The sequence below is a fragment of the Microplitis demolitor genome, chromosome 5 (genome assembly GCF_026212275.2).
Source record: "Microplitis demolitor isolate Queensland-Clemson2020A chromosome 5, iyMicDemo2.1a, whole genome shotgun sequence".
NCBI lineage: Eukaryota > Metazoa > Arthropoda > Insecta > Hymenoptera > Braconidae > Microplitis > Microplitis demolitor.
In genome coordinates this window covers 2,504,271-2,523,887 of record NC_068549.1, presented here as the reverse complement: position 1 = coordinate 2,523,887, position 19,617 = coordinate 2,504,271, and the positions used below count along the sequence as shown (strand labels likewise).

The 19,617-nt window shown below is 30.8% G+C and overlaps 5 protein-coding genes across 10 annotated transcripts; 2 read left to right on the top strand and 3 right to left on the bottom strand.

The window, feature by feature from the left end:
- Positions 1-437: 437 nt before the first annotated feature.
- Positions 438-3,979, bottom strand: LOC103577156 (uncharacterized). The gene is made up of 5 exons (XM_008557681.3): positions 3,711-3,979; positions 1,681-2,342; positions 1,415-1,584; positions 1,095-1,266; positions 438-1,007 (listed from the first exon to the last, which is right to left on the bottom strand). Exons 1-5 carry the CDS (start codon positions 3,745-3,747, stop codon positions 819-821), a joined length of 1,230 nt encoding a protein of 409 aa, XP_008555903.1. The 5' UTR covers positions 3,748-3,979; the 3' UTR covers positions 438-818.
- Positions 3,980-4,129: 150 nt separating this feature from the next.
- Positions 4,130-6,509, top strand: LOC103577214 (GPI mannosyltransferase 4). The gene is made up of 3 exons (XM_008557772.2): positions 4,130-4,507; positions 4,583-5,522; positions 5,586-6,509. The coding sequence occupies exons 1-3, from the start codon at positions 4,306-4,308 to the stop codon at positions 6,490-6,492; spliced, it is 2,049 nt and encodes a 682-aa protein (XP_008555994.2). The 5' UTR covers positions 4,130-4,305; the 3' UTR covers positions 6,493-6,509.
- Positions 6,510-7,036: 527 nt separating this feature from the next.
- On the bottom strand, positions 7,037-12,733 carry LOC103577157 (eukaryotic translation initiation factor 4E-binding protein Mextli). 5 transcript variants are annotated; one of them, XM_008557686.3, is made up of 10 exons: positions 12,536-12,727; positions 11,256-11,382; positions 11,034-11,174; positions 10,788-10,957; positions 10,517-10,709; positions 10,294-10,365; positions 9,848-9,908; positions 9,209-9,774; positions 9,034-9,149; positions 7,042-7,630 (listed from the first exon to the last, which is right to left on the bottom strand). In XM_008557686.3, the coding sequence occupies exons 2-10, from the start codon at positions 11,365-11,367 to the stop codon at positions 7,526-7,528; spliced, it is 1,536 nt and encodes a 511-aa protein (XP_008555908.1). In that variant the 5' UTR covers positions 11,368-11,382; positions 12,536-12,727; the 3' UTR covers positions 7,042-7,525. The 5 variants fall into 5 exon arrangements, with proteins under 5 accessions (XP_008555909.1, XP_008555908.1, XP_008555906.1 ...); XM_008557684.3 differs by lacking the exon at positions 12,536-12,727 and adding an exon at positions 12,158-12,473 and having other exon boundaries at positions 7,043-7,630; positions 10,517-10,712; XM_008557682.3 differs by having other exon boundaries at positions 7,044-7,630; positions 10,517-10,712; positions 12,536-12,725.
- A 112-nt stretch (positions 12,734-12,845) lies between these two features.
- Positions 12,846-14,804, bottom strand: LOC103577158 (neuroguidin). Its single transcript, XM_053739049.1, has 4 exons — positions 14,655-14,804; positions 13,942-14,488; positions 13,527-13,865; positions 12,846-13,291 (listed from the first exon to the last, which is right to left on the bottom strand). The coding sequence occupies exons 1-4, from the start codon at positions 14,661-14,663 to the stop codon at positions 13,266-13,268; spliced, it is 921 nt and encodes a 306-aa protein (XP_053595024.1). The 5' UTR covers positions 14,664-14,804; the 3' UTR covers positions 12,846-13,265.
- A 540-nt stretch (positions 14,805-15,344) lies between these two features.
- Positions 15,345-19,597, top strand: LOC103577159 (F-box/LRR-repeat protein 20). 2 transcript variants are annotated; one of them, XM_008557689.3, is made up of 8 exons: positions 15,345-15,585; positions 16,652-16,990; positions 17,192-17,389; positions 17,486-17,947; positions 18,021-18,212; positions 18,341-18,442; positions 18,530-18,745; positions 19,112-19,597. In XM_008557689.3, exons 1-8 carry the CDS (start codon positions 15,556-15,558, stop codon positions 19,217-19,219), a joined length of 1,647 nt encoding a protein of 548 aa, XP_008555911.1. In that variant the 5' UTR covers positions 15,345-15,555; the 3' UTR covers positions 19,220-19,597. The 2 variants fall into 2 exon arrangements, with proteins under 2 accessions (XP_008555911.1, XP_008555912.1); XM_008557690.3 differs by lacking the exon at positions 16,652-16,990 and having other exon boundaries at positions 15,352-15,585.
- The last annotated feature ends 20 nt before the right edge of the window (positions 19,598-19,617 follow it).

The following is a 19,617-nucleotide window of genomic DNA, read 5'->3' as shown; positions in this document are numbered from 1 at the left end:
TAAATTGAGCACCACACTGTAAAAAATTGGGAGTGAATTCGAATTTGATATTAAAATCAATTCCTCTTTGGAGAGGATTTTACTCCGAGATCAAATAAATAAAGTCATCCGGTCCACAATCACTCCAGGTTCACTCCGCAATTTTTTTACAGTAAATGACTTATTAATGTATTAAATTCAAAATTTTAAATATGTACATATACTACTACTACTTTTCTCCCAAGGTGAGTAATATACTAATTAATAAATCATTATGTCGACAGTAAATCTTAAGTGATAATATACAATAATTTTTAAATTAAATTTAAAATTAATAACTTTTACTGCAAAAAAATGTATTTTGTTTTTAAAATTTTATTTTCAATTTTTTAAAAATAGGATAATATTAATTTTAATAATTATATTAGTTACAAAAAAAAAAAGTAATCTAATTGACTTGAGTCAATAAAACAAATTTAAACACAATTTGCACTAAAATTAAATTAATAAAAAAATAATCAGTGTTAAATGGACACAGAAAACTTGATTAACTTATAAATTTATACTATTATTATTATTATCATAATTACTTTTAAACGTATTGATATTATTATTATTAATAGTTGATATTTTATACACTTGTGCATAACTCGCACGATATTTTAATATTATACATTTAGTATGACAGTACGTATATCCCGGATTGCTGCTTTCATTTATTAGTTTCCATAACTTTTACGTCCGTTACGCAGTCTTAGATAAATATATTTTTATCATTATTATAATTTTTTTTATCATTACTTAATATTAAATATTAATATTATTTATTAATTAATTAATTAAAAGCTAAATCTGTCATTGAGTGTTCGTCCAGTAACTCCAAGATTATTTGAGACGCTGTACATGACTTGGCTGAATGTCCTATCGTCGACGTTGGCGCCTGCTGGGATTGACGACACGGTTTGAACACGACTGCGTGAACGAGAGCGTGAACGGGAACGTGGTCTCATAAATTGTGATCTAGGAATCTATAAATAATCAAATAAATATATAAGTACAGTTATAAAAAATACTAATGATTAATAATTTGAAAAATAGATTTTTAAAAAATTTACAGAATTTTGCATGTTTGGTCTGAAAGGTGAACGTTCTCGTGAAATGTGACGAAGACTGCTGTTGCCTAAATTACGACCCGGGTTTTGATTGAAATTCATCTGACGTTGATTCATATTGAAGTCATCTCCAAGAGTACACATAAAGTTAACATTTGGATTCATTTGTGCAGCACTGAAACAAAAATTTATTAAATAAATTAGTATCATTTTTTTAAAAATACAATTGTACTAAAAAATAATTATTTGATTTTTAAAAAATTGCTTTAAATAATGAATCAAATAAAAGACTTATAAAATGAATGTATTAAGTGTGAATTTACTTGAGTCTCATAAATTTCTGTGCGTACTGTGCACGCCTTTGTGTGCGTAAAATTTGATCGGATCGAAGCCCACCGGCGTTGAAAATTCTCTGTGATGATAAAAGTTGCTGCTGACGACGTTCAAGTGCACGTCGTTGTAGTGCTGTCAGTGCTTTGGCTGGACGATATACCTGTAAAAATATTTATTAAAATTGTTAGTCAGTAGCTTTAATGATATTACAATTATTATTAGTTTTTTTTTGTAAATAAAAGTAAAAAAAAATTACCATCTGTTCGTCACCACGTTTTTGTTTATTCTGAAGTTGAAGTAACAATTTTTTAGCTCTTTTAACACGGTTTCTGTATGCGACTTGATTAAGACTCTGATATCCCAGACGATTGTGTACAGAATTAGGATTACGTAAATCCGGTAGACTGTTTGTTTTTTTAAGTACTCGTGCGTTTGGTGAAAAATTTTTACCACCAGCAGTGGCAAGATTGTTACGACTTCTCGAACGAGTTAAACCAAATCTCATATTTTTGGTCCGACGTAAAGCTAATCCTCTTTTATTTATTTGTTGTTGCTGCTGCTTGTTATTTATATTTTTATTAATACCAAGTCCAGTCTTGGTTCTCTTGATTACTCCATTTTGTTGCTTGTAACGTTTAGTTATAAATCCACTGTTAGGTTGATTAGCGTTACGTCCGCGTTGCAGACGCCAAGCTTGACTCTGATTACGATTCTTCGCATTCAAATTGGGACTACCGCCAGTCTTAAAATTTTTTTTAAAATTTCCAGTAAAACTTTTATTTCCTCCAGCACCAACAGCATTACGTGCACGTCCAACACCTCTGACATTATTCGCTCTTATATTCTTCTTCAAAGCTGGTTTTCCATTGACATTAAGCTTTTTCTTTTTTTCCTTGCGCTCCAGCTTTATGATTTCATCTTAAAAGGAAGGTTAAAAATTTTTCATGGTTTTCTTGGTGTTTGTTGATATTAAATAAGGTTTTTTTTATATTTTCTATTCTCGGCAAATATTTATATTTTTATTTTACTTAGGGTGAGCGTACGGTCTCAATTAAATATAATAAATTAAATAATTTTAACAAAAGATCGTTGAATTTCCGACAATAACAAAACCTGGCCAATGCATTTAATTATTTAAATTCATAATAATTTTTAAAAATGCAAACAGTTATATAAGGATGGTTTTAATGTTAAAAAATATCATGGGAACAAAATGGTATCTCGATAGGAAATGTCGAACCTATTCTTCATGGGACATTTAACAATCGTATCATTATCATTATTATTATTTATCATCATCGTTATCAAACTGATAAATAGTTTTCATTCCAACCAATTGCTCACGGCGTGCCTTTGTGCTTCATCAAGAATAACTTGTTACAATAGACCTCCGACAGATTCTTTAATTTGTGGCTTGAGGCCGAAGACATGCGTCATACAAGGGCACTATTTCATGGAGCCTCAAGAAAATTAGGTACCAGTCTAATAGGGCTCAATTGAGGATAGTCGGGTTTGTTACAGGGCACTGGTTTACCGGTCGTTTGAAAAACTTGGACATCACCAATATTCCAGTCTGCCCAGATGCAACTCAGAGGACGAAACCCCTCTCCACCATCTTGGGGATGTGATGGTACTCAGCCTATTTCTTGTAGGTTGGTATGAGCAGATTTCTTCGGTGTTTTAACGCCTAAATCTGCCCACTCAACCTTTAAATAGCGAGGCTGACCTAGTAGAGCCGAGTACAAGGGTTCAAAAGAACCGAGTGCTCGGCTCTATGTCTAAATGTCAAACCTTACTTCTCATTTCAATTGAAAATCACTCAGCATCGATTGAGTCACATAAATCTTCCTTAAAATATATTTGAATTTTTACATCATGCATTAAACCATTGTTATATATATATATATATATACTCTTGATTTAAAATAACTGCGTGGTGACTCAAGCGCTTTATAAATATCATCATCATCATAATGATCATGATCGTCATCTCCTTCTCCACTACCTTAAAAAAAATCCATTCAATTCCATTAATGCCTTTATTAGGATATAGACCATGACTACGTCCCCCATGTCTTGGCAGCTATGTGCTCATATAAATATTTATATAATGTGCTTATATATATATACATATATCATTTATATTTATATAATATAAATCCTTATACACTTATTATGATATATTAAATATTATATTAATAATAATTGTGAAATAATATTGAACCGTACGCTCACGGAGGTATGACTCGTAGATATTTAAAAATTTTTTGTACTTTGGCCACTTACCGAGAGACATATTTATTTTCGCGTCAAATTCAGCCATATTGTGTGGCTTTATTTTATTAATCGATAAATTATTAAAAATTAGCGGTCAACGCTAACAAAAAAAGTTGTTATTTAAACGCGCTTACAATCGTAGTGTCGTAAGTTAATTTATTTAAATTCAATCAATAATAATTATCACTCTTTATATATTTGATGATGTAAATATATACACTGCGAGCTGTAAACGACACTAATGGATGACAAACTACGACGAACTGACCATCAAAATGGCGCCGGTTAAAACCTTCGTCTTCTACTAGTTTTTTTACTGCGCGTGCGCGAGGTTTCTGCTGCGCAGCCGCAACCGGTATTAAAAGTGCGCGCGCCACTTTAAATACAAGTAATTAAAAAAATAAAAACATAAATAGGTTATTCGTGTATTATTTTGTACATAATATAAATAATGGACATTTAAATGATTTTAAATGAGTTTCTATTTTTAAATTTTAATTTAAAAATTTAGTAACATTGTAGTTTTTTAAAATGCAAATTTGAGGTAAAATATGTGACCGCGTAATAAATTGATGTAAATTTGAATAAAAAATCAAAACAAAAAATGAAATTAAAGGATTTATTAAAACGATTTACTAATGCACCGAAAAATAAATCTAGTCATGATGAAAAGCCACCAAAGAAACTGGAAAGACCATTATTTATTTACTGGGCTCTTGCTGGAGTAAGAATTTTGCTTACTCTGCTACCACAGACAGGATACATTCACCCTGATGAGTTTTTTCAATCAATCGAAGTTATCGCAGGTCATTTAATATGTATATCAAATAATTTTCCAATGATATTTTATTCAAATTTTATAAACGTCAATTTTTTTCCAGGCGATCGTTTTGACATCGACGTACACAGACCATGGGAATATAATGCAACATTTCCGATAAGATCTGCGTTTGTATCTCAGCTGGTAGTCGGAATTCCTTATTCAATAATAAATGTACTGTCTCCTTACATCTGGTACTACTTTCAAATAAATGTCAGAACGTCATACTTCTTGGTGACTGTTCCACGTTTGACGCTGTGCATTTTATCATTTACGTCAGACTACTGTCTGTACAAATCATGCCTAATGAACAAACAAAATTATCGATCGCGGTTAATTATTTACGCGAGTTCGTACGTCATAGTGGTTTACGCAACACGCACTCTGTCAAACTCCATTGAATTAATCCTGAATACTTTATTAATTTACTACGTGTCTAGGTGCATAGTATACTCTGAGCAAGTAGTGATCCAGAGCGATCATTTTAAAAATGCTTATGACAAAGCTCAGAATATTGTCGAACGTGTTAAATATTACAAACTGCGTGCATCGCTTCCATCGCACTCGCTCAATCATTGCCTAATTATCTCTAGTATTGCAGTACTTGGTATTTTCAACCGTCCAACATTCCTCGCTTATGCATTTCCTACTATTTTTTTCTGGCTCCAACGAGGACTGGGCTCAAGGAGTGTCAACCTCTGGGATTTCCATGTGCGCATTCTCATATTTATCTTATGCGGAATACCCGCTACTATCTTCTTGATAATCGCAGACAGCTTCTACTTCGGTTACTTAACTCTCGGAGAAATAATTAATCTAGACATTGGATTCAAAAATATCATCGTTACACCTTTGAATTTTTTAAGATACAATTCTGTTACTGATAATCTTGCTGACCATGGACTACACCCACGGTTCCTTCACTTTTTAGTCAACGTACCTCTTTTATTTAACATTCTAGGCATCATTGGTCTCATTGTTGGCTTGAAAATGTGCCATGGGTAAGAAAAATCATGGAAATAAATATAAAAATAATTAAATTTATGAATTTACTTAATTTACAGCATCACTAAAAGACAGTGGTTGGAATTACCACGGATCCAAAGTATTGAAAGCTTGATGACCGCTTGCTTTATAGTTCCCATTGGACTGCTATCAGTATTTCCTCATCAAGAACCGAGATTTATTATTCCTACAATATTTCCTATCGTGTATCTCTACTCGCCTATCATTGAGAAAAGCAATAAAAAAATAGCGGCTTGTAAAAATACAGAACAAGTCGTGCGATTAGTACAAAAAAATATTGGAGTACGTAGACTGCAGTATCTCTGGGGTATAAGTAATATTCTACTGATTATTTTTTACGGATTTCTCCATCAAGGAGGAGTACTACCGCTGACGAGGCATATTGCCAAAGAATTAAAGTCAAAACCAGAGCTTACACACATTCATTTATTTACTTCGTACACTTACTCGCTGCCTACTGCGCTTTTACAATTAAGAAACACTAAGAGAGTCTACATGAGCTCAGATCAGCACCGCTACAAACTGAAACAAGATTTCTTTCTCTATGAACAAGGAAGCAAGTCAATGGCCCATGTACTTGAGGAAATAAATCATAAAATGAGTGAATGTGAAGCGAAATTTAAAAATGATAAAATTCCTTACAGACTTTACTACGCAATGCCTTTGAATTTGTTTGATAATTTTGTTAATGAGCACAATCTAGCTGTCAATGGTACAAATCAATATAATTTTAGTAATGTTACTGTTTTTTACCCGCATTTGACAACCGAAAAATTACCTCATTTAAATTTGTTAAGTGATATTGAATTATTTCAAATTGATAAATTTGACGTTTATTTTGATAAATTTGTCCCTTGTATATTTGATCGTTTTGTTAAATTTTTCAAAAACTTTGGCTTGTTAGTTGTTAGAATTAAGTATCATAAAAATATTTATAATTTATAAAACATTAATATCATGTAATTATTTATCTTGTACATTTTATATTTTAATTATAATAAATAAATTTTAAATTTTAAAAAAGTCAGTGGAAGTCAATTGCTTATATTAAGTATTTGGTTTAATAATTAATGATAATTAATCGGAATTTTATATTTGATGCGGAAGTAAGTCAGCCGACGAACATCTAAGGCTCCGGAGACCTGTTTGGTGTCCTGACTTTAAATTAAATGTTTTATTTAAAAAATATAGTGACATCACAGGAGTTTTATCAACTTTCTAATGATGTCTACTTGCAATATTCAATTCTTATTAATTAACTAATAAATTAAATGAATTAACATTCCGTCAGAGGCACAGGCAAATAATTGAATAAAAATAAAATTTCTTTACATTTCTATAAAATAATTTTATTAACAGTACAATTTATTACCAACGGTAATTATAGTCCAATTATTTAAACAATAAAATTTGAATTAATTACAAAAGCACAACATCCAATTGATTAACAAAAAAAATCAATCTAATGCTCATCACCTCGACTATTCAGTTGTAAAAAATAACAAAAATAGTAATTAGTAAAGAAAAATGATATAATAAATTAATAATTCTATAAACGACTAGTGATTAATAAATTTTTTTTACTTTTAAAGTCTTTTTAGTTTAGACTAGACTATTTGAAAAATAAAATAAATAAATAAATATTAATAAAATAATAGATCAGTGTAAATAATTAGCAACAAATATGTTTGTAAAATGACTTGAGTACAATTTGTAATAAAATTATGTTTTATATTTTAAAATAAAAGTATAGTAATCATTGGTGTGCTAATGAAGATTAAATAGGATAAAAAAAGAAGTTAAATATAGAAAATGTCCCAGTTAGTGACTCTTTGTCTGTTAAAAAAAAAGTAATCCAAGCAATTAATAATAAAGCGAGTAATAAATTATCAGAAACAAATAATCACTAGTGTGTAATTAATTAAAGAGTCAGTAATTGGTATATTTATGCCAATAAATAGTTAATCTTCTCTTTTTATCATTCAATATCATTATCAATATCGCCGGAAGACAACACAGTTCTCATACCAGCAACTGCGACTTTAGCTTTGTAAGTGTCCGGTTCGAACCAGCGAATCGGTGACTGAAAATAATAAAATTTATATTAAGAACATTCTCAGACAATACTCCCACTCTTTAAAAATATTCAATGACAGTTATCAAAGCGGTGTTAAAATTTTATTAATTAATTATAAAAAAATTAGAGCTTCAATTGAAAAAATGACAGCGTAATTACAGTTGATATTAATTAGTAATTAAATAAAATGTGATAAATAAATTTCAGTAAAATCTTTATGTCAGATTTTCAAATTTTGTGGATTAAAATTTATTTAATAAATTTCAATTGACTTCTAATTTATGACAACTGCAAGTAACATTTTTTTTTAATTAATTAATTAATAAAATTTGTCCTGGGTCATTTTACCCTCGGCTTGATGGTTCCAAAGATGTACTGGATTAGAAAAATTAATCAAGCCTAGGACAACATAACCCGGTCATTAAATGTAATAAAAAAGTGGGTGGCACTGTCTAAGAATGCCCTTAATTGATGAGTGATTAATAAGTAATTAAACAATTAATTGTTCCATCACCAGTATCAGCAAATAAAGTCAGCTTACCTTTGTTAGGAGTGCAAAAAAAAAAGTAAAAAAATATATTTATATAAAAATTAGTCATTTTTAACAAGCAAGGAATTAGTTGTTAATTATAATTGTTATGTGATTAGATATTAATCTTTTTATTGTACTTTGATATATCTACATTTAATCTTTTAAATCTTAACGTTCTTCTAATAAAATTTTGATCTCAATTATTTAATAGTAAATATGTATTTGATTTCTTATCTTTGGAGTTATTACATTTCTGTATCTTTGGAGTTAATATGCCACGGATAATTAAATTATATCTATATATTACTTCTTATAATTAATTTACTTATTATTATAATAATAATAATGATAATAATAATATAACTCCTTTATACCAAGACGTAAATGCATCTGAGATTCAATACAGAATAAATACTTATTCATTAACTAGAAGTCTTTTCACTCCTCGTACTCCAGGTACAAACAATATATTTTTTTTTAAAATACAAATACTATCACGTTTAATATCTTTATAAATATCAAATATTTTTTGATCAAATACTGCACTAATTAAAAAATTTCCTCTATATTAAATAGATGGGTCTAATGCGCGCATAGACAAGATAAATATTCCTCAAGTAGTTAATAAGAAAAAAAAAAAAAGAAATTCATTAATTAATTAAAATAGATTAATAACAATGAATGAAAAGTATGCATTGTTAATTACTGATTAATGATTAAGCAGATCATTAGGTTTTGTTTTTAAATTTTAGTATTGTTCTGTTTAGTATTTGGTTAGTATTTAGTAGGATCGGCGATGACGATCGCAGTGATCAAAGTTTCCATGGTAAAAATTTGTACGCATAAAAGAATTATCAGTTGACCGGCGTGTTTCTACCTTACGAATAATATTTGGACATTCTTCTTTAATGCGGACCCAATTGGCCGGTGGTCTTTTAGCGTAAGGACCTTTTGCGCAAAGCAATAATAATTCATAGGACATTTCTCGATTATCTGGAATAAAAAATAAATATTTTACAATATTAATAAATAAATAATTAAATAAAAATTACCGTTTTGTCGATTATTTATTTCTTCTTTGATCGTTTGTTTAGTAGATTTAAAAGTTTCTTCACTTTCGGAAGTCGCGTTACTCTCCAAACTTGTTTCCCTCTTGAGATTCACAGCAGCATTGACATTTGCATTATTATCAGGTAGCTTAATTTGCTGATTGATAACAGGAGTGTTGGGAAACGATGAAGGAAAGTCATCAGTAAAATCAAAGCACTCGATACCACTATCACCAGACCATTTAGAAAAATGCTCGTCGAGAATTATTTTGGCAGATCTCACGAGATTCAAATTGCTTCCGGTTATTTTTAATGAGTGATTGCCAACGTTGACGGTGTGCTTGTACTCGCCGATGCTCGCGTCGTTGGTTGACAAGCTGTGGAGTAACGTTGATGAACGGATTTGCGACTGCTGGTATTGCTGAGGAAGACGATTACTCTCGTCCGACGCACTGCTGTTAAGTGATGAGCTCGAACCTCCGATGCCGCTCTTGTCCACTCTAGCTGGTCCCATTCGTACTGGTGAAGCATTTCGTTGAATGGTTTCTTTTATTAAATCTTTCGCGTAACTATAAAGTCAAAAAAAAAATTAATTAATTAAATTATTGAAATAATCAGATTTATTAATAATAAATTATTTACTGAATTTTTTCTTCTGAAGTCCCAGTTATTTGGACCAGTCGTTCTCTAGCTCCAGGATTAACTGTAAAATATTTATAAATTATTACAATTAAAATATTAATCAGTTATTATTATTAATAAAATAATATCATAGCTGTTATTATATAAATTTAATCGTGACGTAGATTGTTACGGTGCATATTAATTTTCAACCATGCGTTCTTCTCTATATTAAATTTAAAAAAAAAATGTTAATTATAAATGATGATAAATGCCGATTAAAACTAGTATGAGTAAAAAAAAAACGAAGTTATTAATTTTGCGTTGGATGCACGTTAAAATGAGTGGTCAATAACACAATGCACGCACTGCATACTTTAGTATTAATATAATTAATTTTGTTGATGGTTTATTATATTTTTATTTTCTTATTTTTTTTACTGTACTTCGTTCGTTGTCTTTTTTACCTCGCTGAAAGGAGATGATTGTCTCGCTGAGCTCCTCTATCATGTGCACACGTCTTCCCTTTATTCCCATCACTGTTTTAACGTGCAAATTTTTTTTAAACGTAAAATAAATTATATATATCTAAGTCATAAATCATAACGAACTCTAATATCAATGAATAATAAAAATAAATTGCGTAACTTTATAAAAATAATGAAATATAAATATAAATAAATAATTAACCTTTTCCAGAATCACTATTGCGGATGACAACTTCATCTTTGCAATAATTTTTACCAGGAATCCGTGTTGGCTTTGCAAATTTCCCGCTATTTTTAATAACTTCGCCGACACCCAGCACCGGAGGCGTTTGGGGTGATGTCAAATTAAGTATTCCTACTTGATTGGCCATTGCATCAACACCAATAACATCCGGCTGCTAATTTACATAATTAAATTAATAAATAAAATAATAACAAAGTTAAATAAATAAATAAATAAATTAAACACAAACTTCATTCAAATCAGCCAATTTAGATGTATAATAAGCATCCATAGAGTCGTTGTAACGCCACTGCTTGGCTCTTAGCTCAATAAGTTCCAGCAGATGAATTCTTGTCGTCAGATCGAGTCTCTCGTCTTGGCTTCCATTACGAATCGCTACAAAAGCTCTGTCCAATTGATCTAAATCAAATAAAAAATATTTTTATTCCTCAAATTTTGATACTAGGGTTTAAAAATTTTAAATTACAAATAAAACCTTTGTAGACTGGTTCAAATTGATGAGCACACTGTTTTAATGTGTTGCACATTGTAATAATGTTCTGCTGAAGCGTTGGATCATGAAAACCATTCGATAAATTCGAAGCTACGTTATCAATGAGAGATACCAAGTCTTCAACTGCAGTTATTATTATTCATATTTGATGATTGATTGATTGATAGATTGATTTATTAATTAATAATGATTGTAAGTAAATACCTGTAGCTATTCTCTCATCAATACTTGAGTGTCGAAGATTAAGTTTCAAGGGCCGAGGCTTTTCGTGTTTTTTCGTCATTCTAGGTCGTGGTGTTAACTGCGTACTAGCCATTTCAAATCGTTTTAACTGTTAACAATTAATTAATAATTAATAACTTTATTAATTAAAGCAGATTGATCTGAAATAAAGAGAGTGGTCTTGAAGAACTGACGTTTTCAACACGAAGCTAAACTCTAGACTAATGAACTTGAACTGGTGCTTGAATATGAAGAAAGATAAGAGTGAATGGTATACTTTTGAAATACGGTCTTGAAAAAAAAAAGGGAAAGGAACCGATAGAAAAGGACAGCAGGCGAAGGAAAGGTAGCAGGCAACGCTGGGAAAAGCTAGAACAATAAATATGTTAAAAAAAAAGCTTAAGAAAATCCTGGAAGAACTTAATTGTACTGTGAAAGTGCAATAAACTTAATCTGGGAATTCCCAATTTATTGAAGAGAAAAAAGCAGCACCCAGATGTTGGACACAATGAGCTAAAATGTAAAGAAATAGTTTAAGGATTAAATATTTTTGAAATATTTCAAATTTAAGCAAATACTGTCAAGGATTATGAATATTATTTATTATTATCGTTATTATTACTGATAAATAATAATTTTTAAAATAACTTTTGAGGTTATAATTTGAATGTTTTAAATCATCATACAGTAAATTAAAAAAATATGAAAGCTTGATAAATATATGATAAATATTTAAGTTATTTATTTAAAAACGAGAAAATAATGAAGAAATAACAAAACTGTTATTTTTATTTGTATATAAAAAAATAATAACAAAAGAAACAAAACAATTATACTAAAAATAATAGTAAATATATGAAATATATATAAATAAACGAGCTTACATTGTTGGTAAAAATTTTATAATAAAACTTTTTTTTCCTTTTTATATTTCAAACTATTTCGCTAAGCAATTTTGATATATTTTAAATATAAAGATTTATTAGATGTGAATATACAGCCAACTTTTTACGTCACTCAGCTATTGCCAGACGAGAATAAAAACAGCTACAATTATTTTTTTTTTATCCTAGATCAAGAAAAAAAATTCCCAACTTTAAAATTTCACAATATGTTTATGTACAACATAAATTTTTAAAATTAACAATACAAATAAAATAAATGTCGTTCACTCGTTGCCTGGATAGTTAAGTAAATAAATTTATTTATTTACTTATTTATCACAAAATATTTTATTTATAATTAACTATTTAAAAACTTACGTTAATTATTTTACAAACGATTTACGGATGTACTTCGAACAATGGCTTTCTTTGTAAAGAATATGACAGGAGGTTTCGTCGTTTCTTTTTCCTGTTATACATGTACACAAAGGAATGTACATATATATTTATTCAGATGACTACATATATATATGCACTTGTTCTATGCTATTGGCATTTGTTTTTACATGTATGAGTATGAGTAGATAAATTGAAGGCGGTGGTGGTGTGGTAAAAGAAATATGATTTAATGTATGATAAAATAATTAAAATATAAATCACGTATACACCTTTAAAATAATTTTATTCTGCATAAAATAAACGATATTACATCTATTATTTTGTTTTATTATTACAAAAATTAACAAGTAGTTATAGTAGAATTAGTTAATTGAACTAAATAAATTTATTTACATTATTTAACCTGTATATAACTTAAAAATTGTATGATTATTTATAATAAAACTAAATCAAGAGTCCAAACTTAATCACCAAATAATAACAAATGAGTATTTGTTCCTTAAATTATAATCATGATTTTTTTTTTTACTTTTTTTTTTCATTTTTGTTTTAACTTATTTATAGTAAATTCGTAAGCTCATATGTGTAGGAGGTTCAAGGTAGAATGGAGATGATTTTTTTTTCTTTTAATTTTAAAATTGAATTTTTAGCATTTGGAAGTTTTGTTGGCTTCTTAGTTTTTTAAAATTGCTTGGAGAAATTTTGGCATTTAAAAGTTTCGCTTCTTCTTGAAGCCTAGAGAAAATAATTATCAATTAATTGTTTGTTATTTTTATACTAAATAATGTAAAAGACTTAGGACCCGATCAAGGAACTAGTGGCCAATCACTCCATGTCTCAGTATATCTGTACTTGGTAAAAGTTATTAAATATAGATTTAAAAATACATGAGTGATCGGGTACTAGTTCCCTGATCGAGAACTGGGTCAGTTACCTTAAATAAAAGTAATTAATTAAATTTTATACATACGTTTCTTAGTTTTTTCTTTAGCAGCACGACGTTTTTTACCAGCAGAAGGGCCACCAAAGCTTGTTATTTCATCACCAAGTGTACCCAGGGTTGACATTTGACGATTGCGATGGTTTTCTTGTTTAGAAACTGGTAATCGTGTCAAGTAAGTTTCTTCATATTCAATTTTTTGTTTGTGTTCATTACTCAAATCTATTTTCTTTTCTCTGTCAAGACTATCCTCCATAGGCGTATCGAGGAATTCGTCTTTCAATTCACGTAATATTGCACCTGACACTGCTTGTCTGCGAGATCGTTCTTCAGCTTTGCGTATTTTATCCAACTTAGTGTCATCTCCGTCTTTAAAAAGAATAAAACACAATTTAAATAACTGTCATCAGTTCTTCCAAAACAAAATCTAATTCACAGTACTTACCATAATGGAGAGCCGCAATTTTAGGTGGGACATAAACACCTTTCTTCTGCTTCTTCTTATCAGTATCTTTGGCATCACCTTCTTCTTCATCATCACTCTCATCCTCATCCTCATCATCCTCATCAATTTTAGCAGCAAAAGCATCAGGATTGGCTTTGAATTTAGTTGGGTCCATGTCATCATTACCAGCACCACTCCCTGTACTTCTTACCAGTTTGTCAATTTGATACTTGAGCTTGTAATCAATGGGTTTTATTTTTTCCAATACTGTTTTTATTTCAACAAGACGATCAATCGATGGACTGCCTTCGATTTGTTCTCCAGAACATTTTTTTAAAATAATGTACGTCAAATTAATGAGGTATGAGAGTAACATGTGATATTTAGTTTCTAAAAAACTTAAGCCTTTGGAGGTTGATAATTCACCATTTTTAGCACGACTCATCATCAATTCCACCAGTTTATTAACTTCAATAACACTTGCATTCATTTCAATTAAAAGACTCAGCGACTGAGCCAAGTCCTTCTCCTCCATTTCATCCGTAGCCTGTCAAACATTTTTTTTTATCAATTTTATTTCATCCATTCTTTTTATACCTTTTTTTTCTACTACTTTTTTTATTCTTTTTTTTACTTTTATTCTATTCTTTTTTCCTAACTTTTATATCAATACTTTATCAGTTATATTTTAAATCTTAATAATAAATACTTACGATAACCATTTTCAGTAACTTTTAATTAATACTTTTAATACATAATAATATTAATTTAAACCGTGTATCTATTTTTAATTATTTTTCGCACGTGGAACAACAAATATTACTCTCACATCCGCCATATTTGTTTCCCAGTACAGCCACATTTAATTTAAATTCCATTTAATTTTTAAAAAATAATTACCCGCTCAAAATTACCCTCCATTAATTAATAATAATCATTAAAAATAATTTACATGACCTAAATTACCCCGAGTAATTAATAAAAAAACAAATAAAAATTTCCTCAACAACCCAGAACTTGACTCACGTCAAGACGCAACTTCCGGCGGTAAAATTTGAATTTCCGCGGGAAACTTATTGTTGACAATTGATAAGTTGAAAAAAAAAGGTCACCGCTTCTCACACACACGTCACTGGGACCAATGGGGATCGTGTAAACATAAAATTTAGTAGTTGCGATTGGTCGATCAGTAACTAACTCACAATGTATTAACAAATAAGCGTGGCTTGTGTCGTCACCTGGACTAGTTCCAAGAGAAGAGCTGCTGGCGAGAGACACCAGCCGCCTGTGAGAACAAGTGAGCTAGAGGAAGTCAGACAAAGCGAGCAAGCAGAGATTCCGAGTGTCAGAGTGAGTAAAAGCAAATCCACCCCCACTACTCGTGATAAAGAAAAAGAAGAGAGAAAAATATACACAGTAACACGTCCGTGGTAGGTCCTCCTGAAGCTCGGCCATTTGCCTCAGCGAGTAGCGAATTGTAGCTGATTCGTGAGTGACACCAAGTGACACTAAACCTCAGGTCTAACAAAAGATTTTCATTTTTAAATATTTTTTTTGACAATTACCTGGGCGGGTTATACCCGTTAATACGTCAAAATAACGCGTCGAAAAAGGATGATACATTCGGGGCGTACGAGACTCGAGGCAAGTATTTTTTTATTATCTTCTATTGTGTTCAATTATTATTATTATTATTGTTACTACTATTGCTATTATTGTTATTATCATTACTATTATTATTATTATTATTATTTATTTATGATTATCATTAGTATTAGTATTTTTTTGACTATGGGTATTTGGTAGGACGTTGGAGAATTTATAACAAGAGATGACACAAAGACAAAGCTGTGGTAAAATTGACGGATGAAAATAAAAAAATTTTCAAATAAGAAAAAAAATAGACAGATAAATAATGAAATGTTTTTAGAGAAAGGAATAATCGTATAAAGTTTATAAATAGTGTGGGTGTATACATGTATGTGATAGCACTTGCATGTGGATGATGTTATTAAAAAGGAGTCTTGCGTCTCAATGTTGATCGTTCAATGTTGTGTTGTCATTCGTCGAGGCGAACAGCTGACTGCGTATTCTCTCTTAACTTATATATTGTACTCTCGTCTTTAATCTGAGAGTTAAGTCGCAAGACCACTGGCATGATAAATATTTTTATTATCTTGTATATCATTTTTCATTATCATAATCATAATCATTTACATTTCCATAACATTTACAAGCGAAGACATTCAGTCGCCATGGGATAACTGATAAATATAAATTAATCAATTTGCCGTTGACCTTTTTATACTTCACCCCACAAAAAAAGGAGCGCATATTATTTTTTTTCTGTTGCTAGCCCACGTTCTTTGTTACAATTCTTTTATCCGTAAGTTTTTTATCCTGCCCTTACTTAAATATTTTTTTTACCCTCGAACACAAACGCACACTAGACCTTCAGCTGATTGTCTTCTCTCCACCGAATTACCCCTTGCAGTCGTCGAAACAAATCTTGATCCGAGATAAAAAGTCATTTATTTTTATTCATTTTTTGTTTTATTTACTTTTTATGGCTAAGATAAAAAAATTGTATGGCTTTGAGTCACAATTAGTTTTGGCAAGAGATAAAATAGATGAAAGAAGACGGGGAAAACATAGTAGAGGAAAAGAAAAAAATGAAATGAAAGAAAAAAAATAACTTGGGTTGTTGTAGCAAAAAGTAAATGAAATAAAAGTGCATAAAGGGATCCAGACGGTTGCGAGGATGGAGCAATCGACGACGGCGGGTAATCAGTGGTCGAAGCACCATTATCCCTACCAACATTATTATCATCATTACCACAATTATTATTACTATCATAATGATCACCATCATCGTCATCATCACCGTCACCAGCATGATCAGCAGCATCATCAGCAGCAGCGTCAGCGGCAGTGCTGCGATCATCACCACCATCAGCAGCAGGAGTGTCTGCCGAGCTCTTACTATATGTCCCCATCGATAGCCCAAATCTCGATGGGTAGTATGAAAAAACAGTCCTCTGGTGTACAGGTTGGTATTTATCATCGGTCTTCAATCCACGTGCTAGCTTTATTTCTCTTTGTCATCAACATCATCATTTTAATTATAAATAAATATATATATAGATTTATGTGCATATATGTTATTTAAATTGTTGTTACTGTAATTTTGAATTTTGAAATTGCTTTAGTGTTTTGGTAAAATTTATCAGTAATAATAATTAAATTATAGCTAACATGGGTATTTCATGACGACGAGGCACAAATAAACAAAAAACTGCCAAAAGAATTACTGCTAAGGATCCTATCATATCTTGATGTAGTCTCGTTGTGTCGATGTGCTCAAGTAAGCAAAGCCTGGAACGTTTTAGCTTTAGATGGATCCAATTGGCAGCGGATTGATTTATTCGATTTTCAACGAGACGTTGAGGTAATTAATTATTATATATGATTATTTATTAGGGATGTGCTAATAGTTCGAGCTTACGAATTATTCATATATGTAAGTATAAATTTATGTTAATAGGGACCAGTGATAGAAAATATATCAAGAAGATGCGGAGGTTTTTTACGTCAGCTATCCCTCCGCGGTTGCCAGAGTATAGGCAACAACTCGATGAAAACACTCGCCCAATCTTGTCCTAACATCGAAGAATTGAATTTGAGCCAGTGTAAAAAAATATCAGACGTAACTTGCGCTGCGTTGAGCAGCCACTGTTCAAAGTTACAGCGTTTGAATCTAGACTCGTGTCCGGAGATAACCGATCTTGCGCTCAAGGACTTGTCAGATGGCTGCCGACTACTTACTCACATTAATTTGTCTTGGTGTGAGCTATTGACGGACAACGGGGTCGAAGCACTGGCACGTGGATGTCCAGAGCTGAGAAGTTTCCTAAGCAAGGGCTGCCGACAACTTACTGATCGGGCCATAAAGTGCCTCGCTCGTTACTGCCCAAACCTCGAAGCAATCAATCTCCATGAGTGCCGAGTAATTTATTGCCGCTTGTCATTTAATTTAATTAAATAAAATAAAATTAACTATTATATTTATTTATTTGTAGAATATAACTGACGACGCAGTGCGAGAATTAAGCGAACGTTGCCCGCGACTGCACTACGTTTGTATATCAAACTGTTCAAATTTAACAGACGCCTCGTTGCTGATGCTAGCACAACACTGTCCACTGCTCAGTATTCTCGAGTGTGTTGCCTGCACTCACTTCACTGACGCTGGTTTCCAAGCCCTCGCTCGAGTAAGCTGTCATTTATAAATAAAAAAACTACTTAAGCTAATAAAACTTTATGAAATATAAAGGTCTTATTATATATTTAAATTAAAATTCAAGTATAGTTGTCATTTTCATTTTCATTTTTTTTTTAGAACTGCAGGCTATTAGAGAAAATGGATCTAGAAGAGTGCACTCTCATCACTGATGCCACTCTCATTCATCTTGCAATGGGTTGCCCGCGACTTGAGAAACTGGTACATTTAAAATTTTAAAATAGCTTCTACTATTCATTATTAAAAAATAAAAAAACCTATTATTATAATTTTTATTATTCTTTGCAGAGTTTGTCTCATTGTGAATTAATAACTGATGAAGGAATACGACAGCTAGCACTGTCACCATGTGCTGCTGAAAATTTAGCCGTTTTGGAGCTTGATAATTGTCCACTTATAACGGATGCTAGTCTTGATCATTTGTTGCAGGCGTGCCATAATCTTGAACGAATCGAGCTTTATGACTGCCAGTTAATCACTAGATCCGGCATACGTAGACTTCGGGTAATTTTATTATTTAAATAAATTTATTATTAACTACATCGCGTCATTAATTCCAAAAGGACTTATATTTCGATACGTCAATTGGCAGTATACATATAAATATATATTTGATTTACCAGTCCGGCAGATCTGTTTATGGGTCTATGTACTAGATTTTTAAATTGACAGAAGGCTTCCGGTTCCCAACTGTGCTTTGGAGCAAACGAAACCAGAAGCCAAAATTTCTGGCGAATATATCAGTCATGAAAAATCGGCAACTGGTCTGCGGCTGATTAGATTATTAATAAAAAAAAAGTCTTTTTGGAATTAGTAACGCGATATATCTTTACTATTATTAATTAATAATGAATTTAATTGTTTATTTAGTCACATTTACCAAATATCAAAGTACATGCGTACTTTGCACCAATGACTCCACCACCAAGCGCCGGCGCATCTCGACAACGTTACTGTCGTTGCTGTGTTATCCTGTGATTTAACAATCGATTAATACTCATTATATATGAGTAATTATAAATAACTTGTTTATTGATTTGCCATCGATTTATTGGCTGGTGATGGATGACATTCATCCATCAAAATAAGGAGAGTAGCCTTTTGATGGTATTTTTGAAGGAGAAATAAAATGTTATTACTGCGAAGAGTATTTGGGGAGAGGTTTGTTGAGCAAAAATAAAATAAAAATAACCGAGTCCGCGTTTAAATTGATCACACATTAATCGACTAAATAAATATCCCGATGATATTTGTTTATTATATTGATTAATAATAATAATATTAATATGTATTTTTCGGATTACTCTGTATTTTATTTGTAGGCATTATGTTTCATTATTATCATTATATACTTTTTTTTTTTTAATGATAGACTG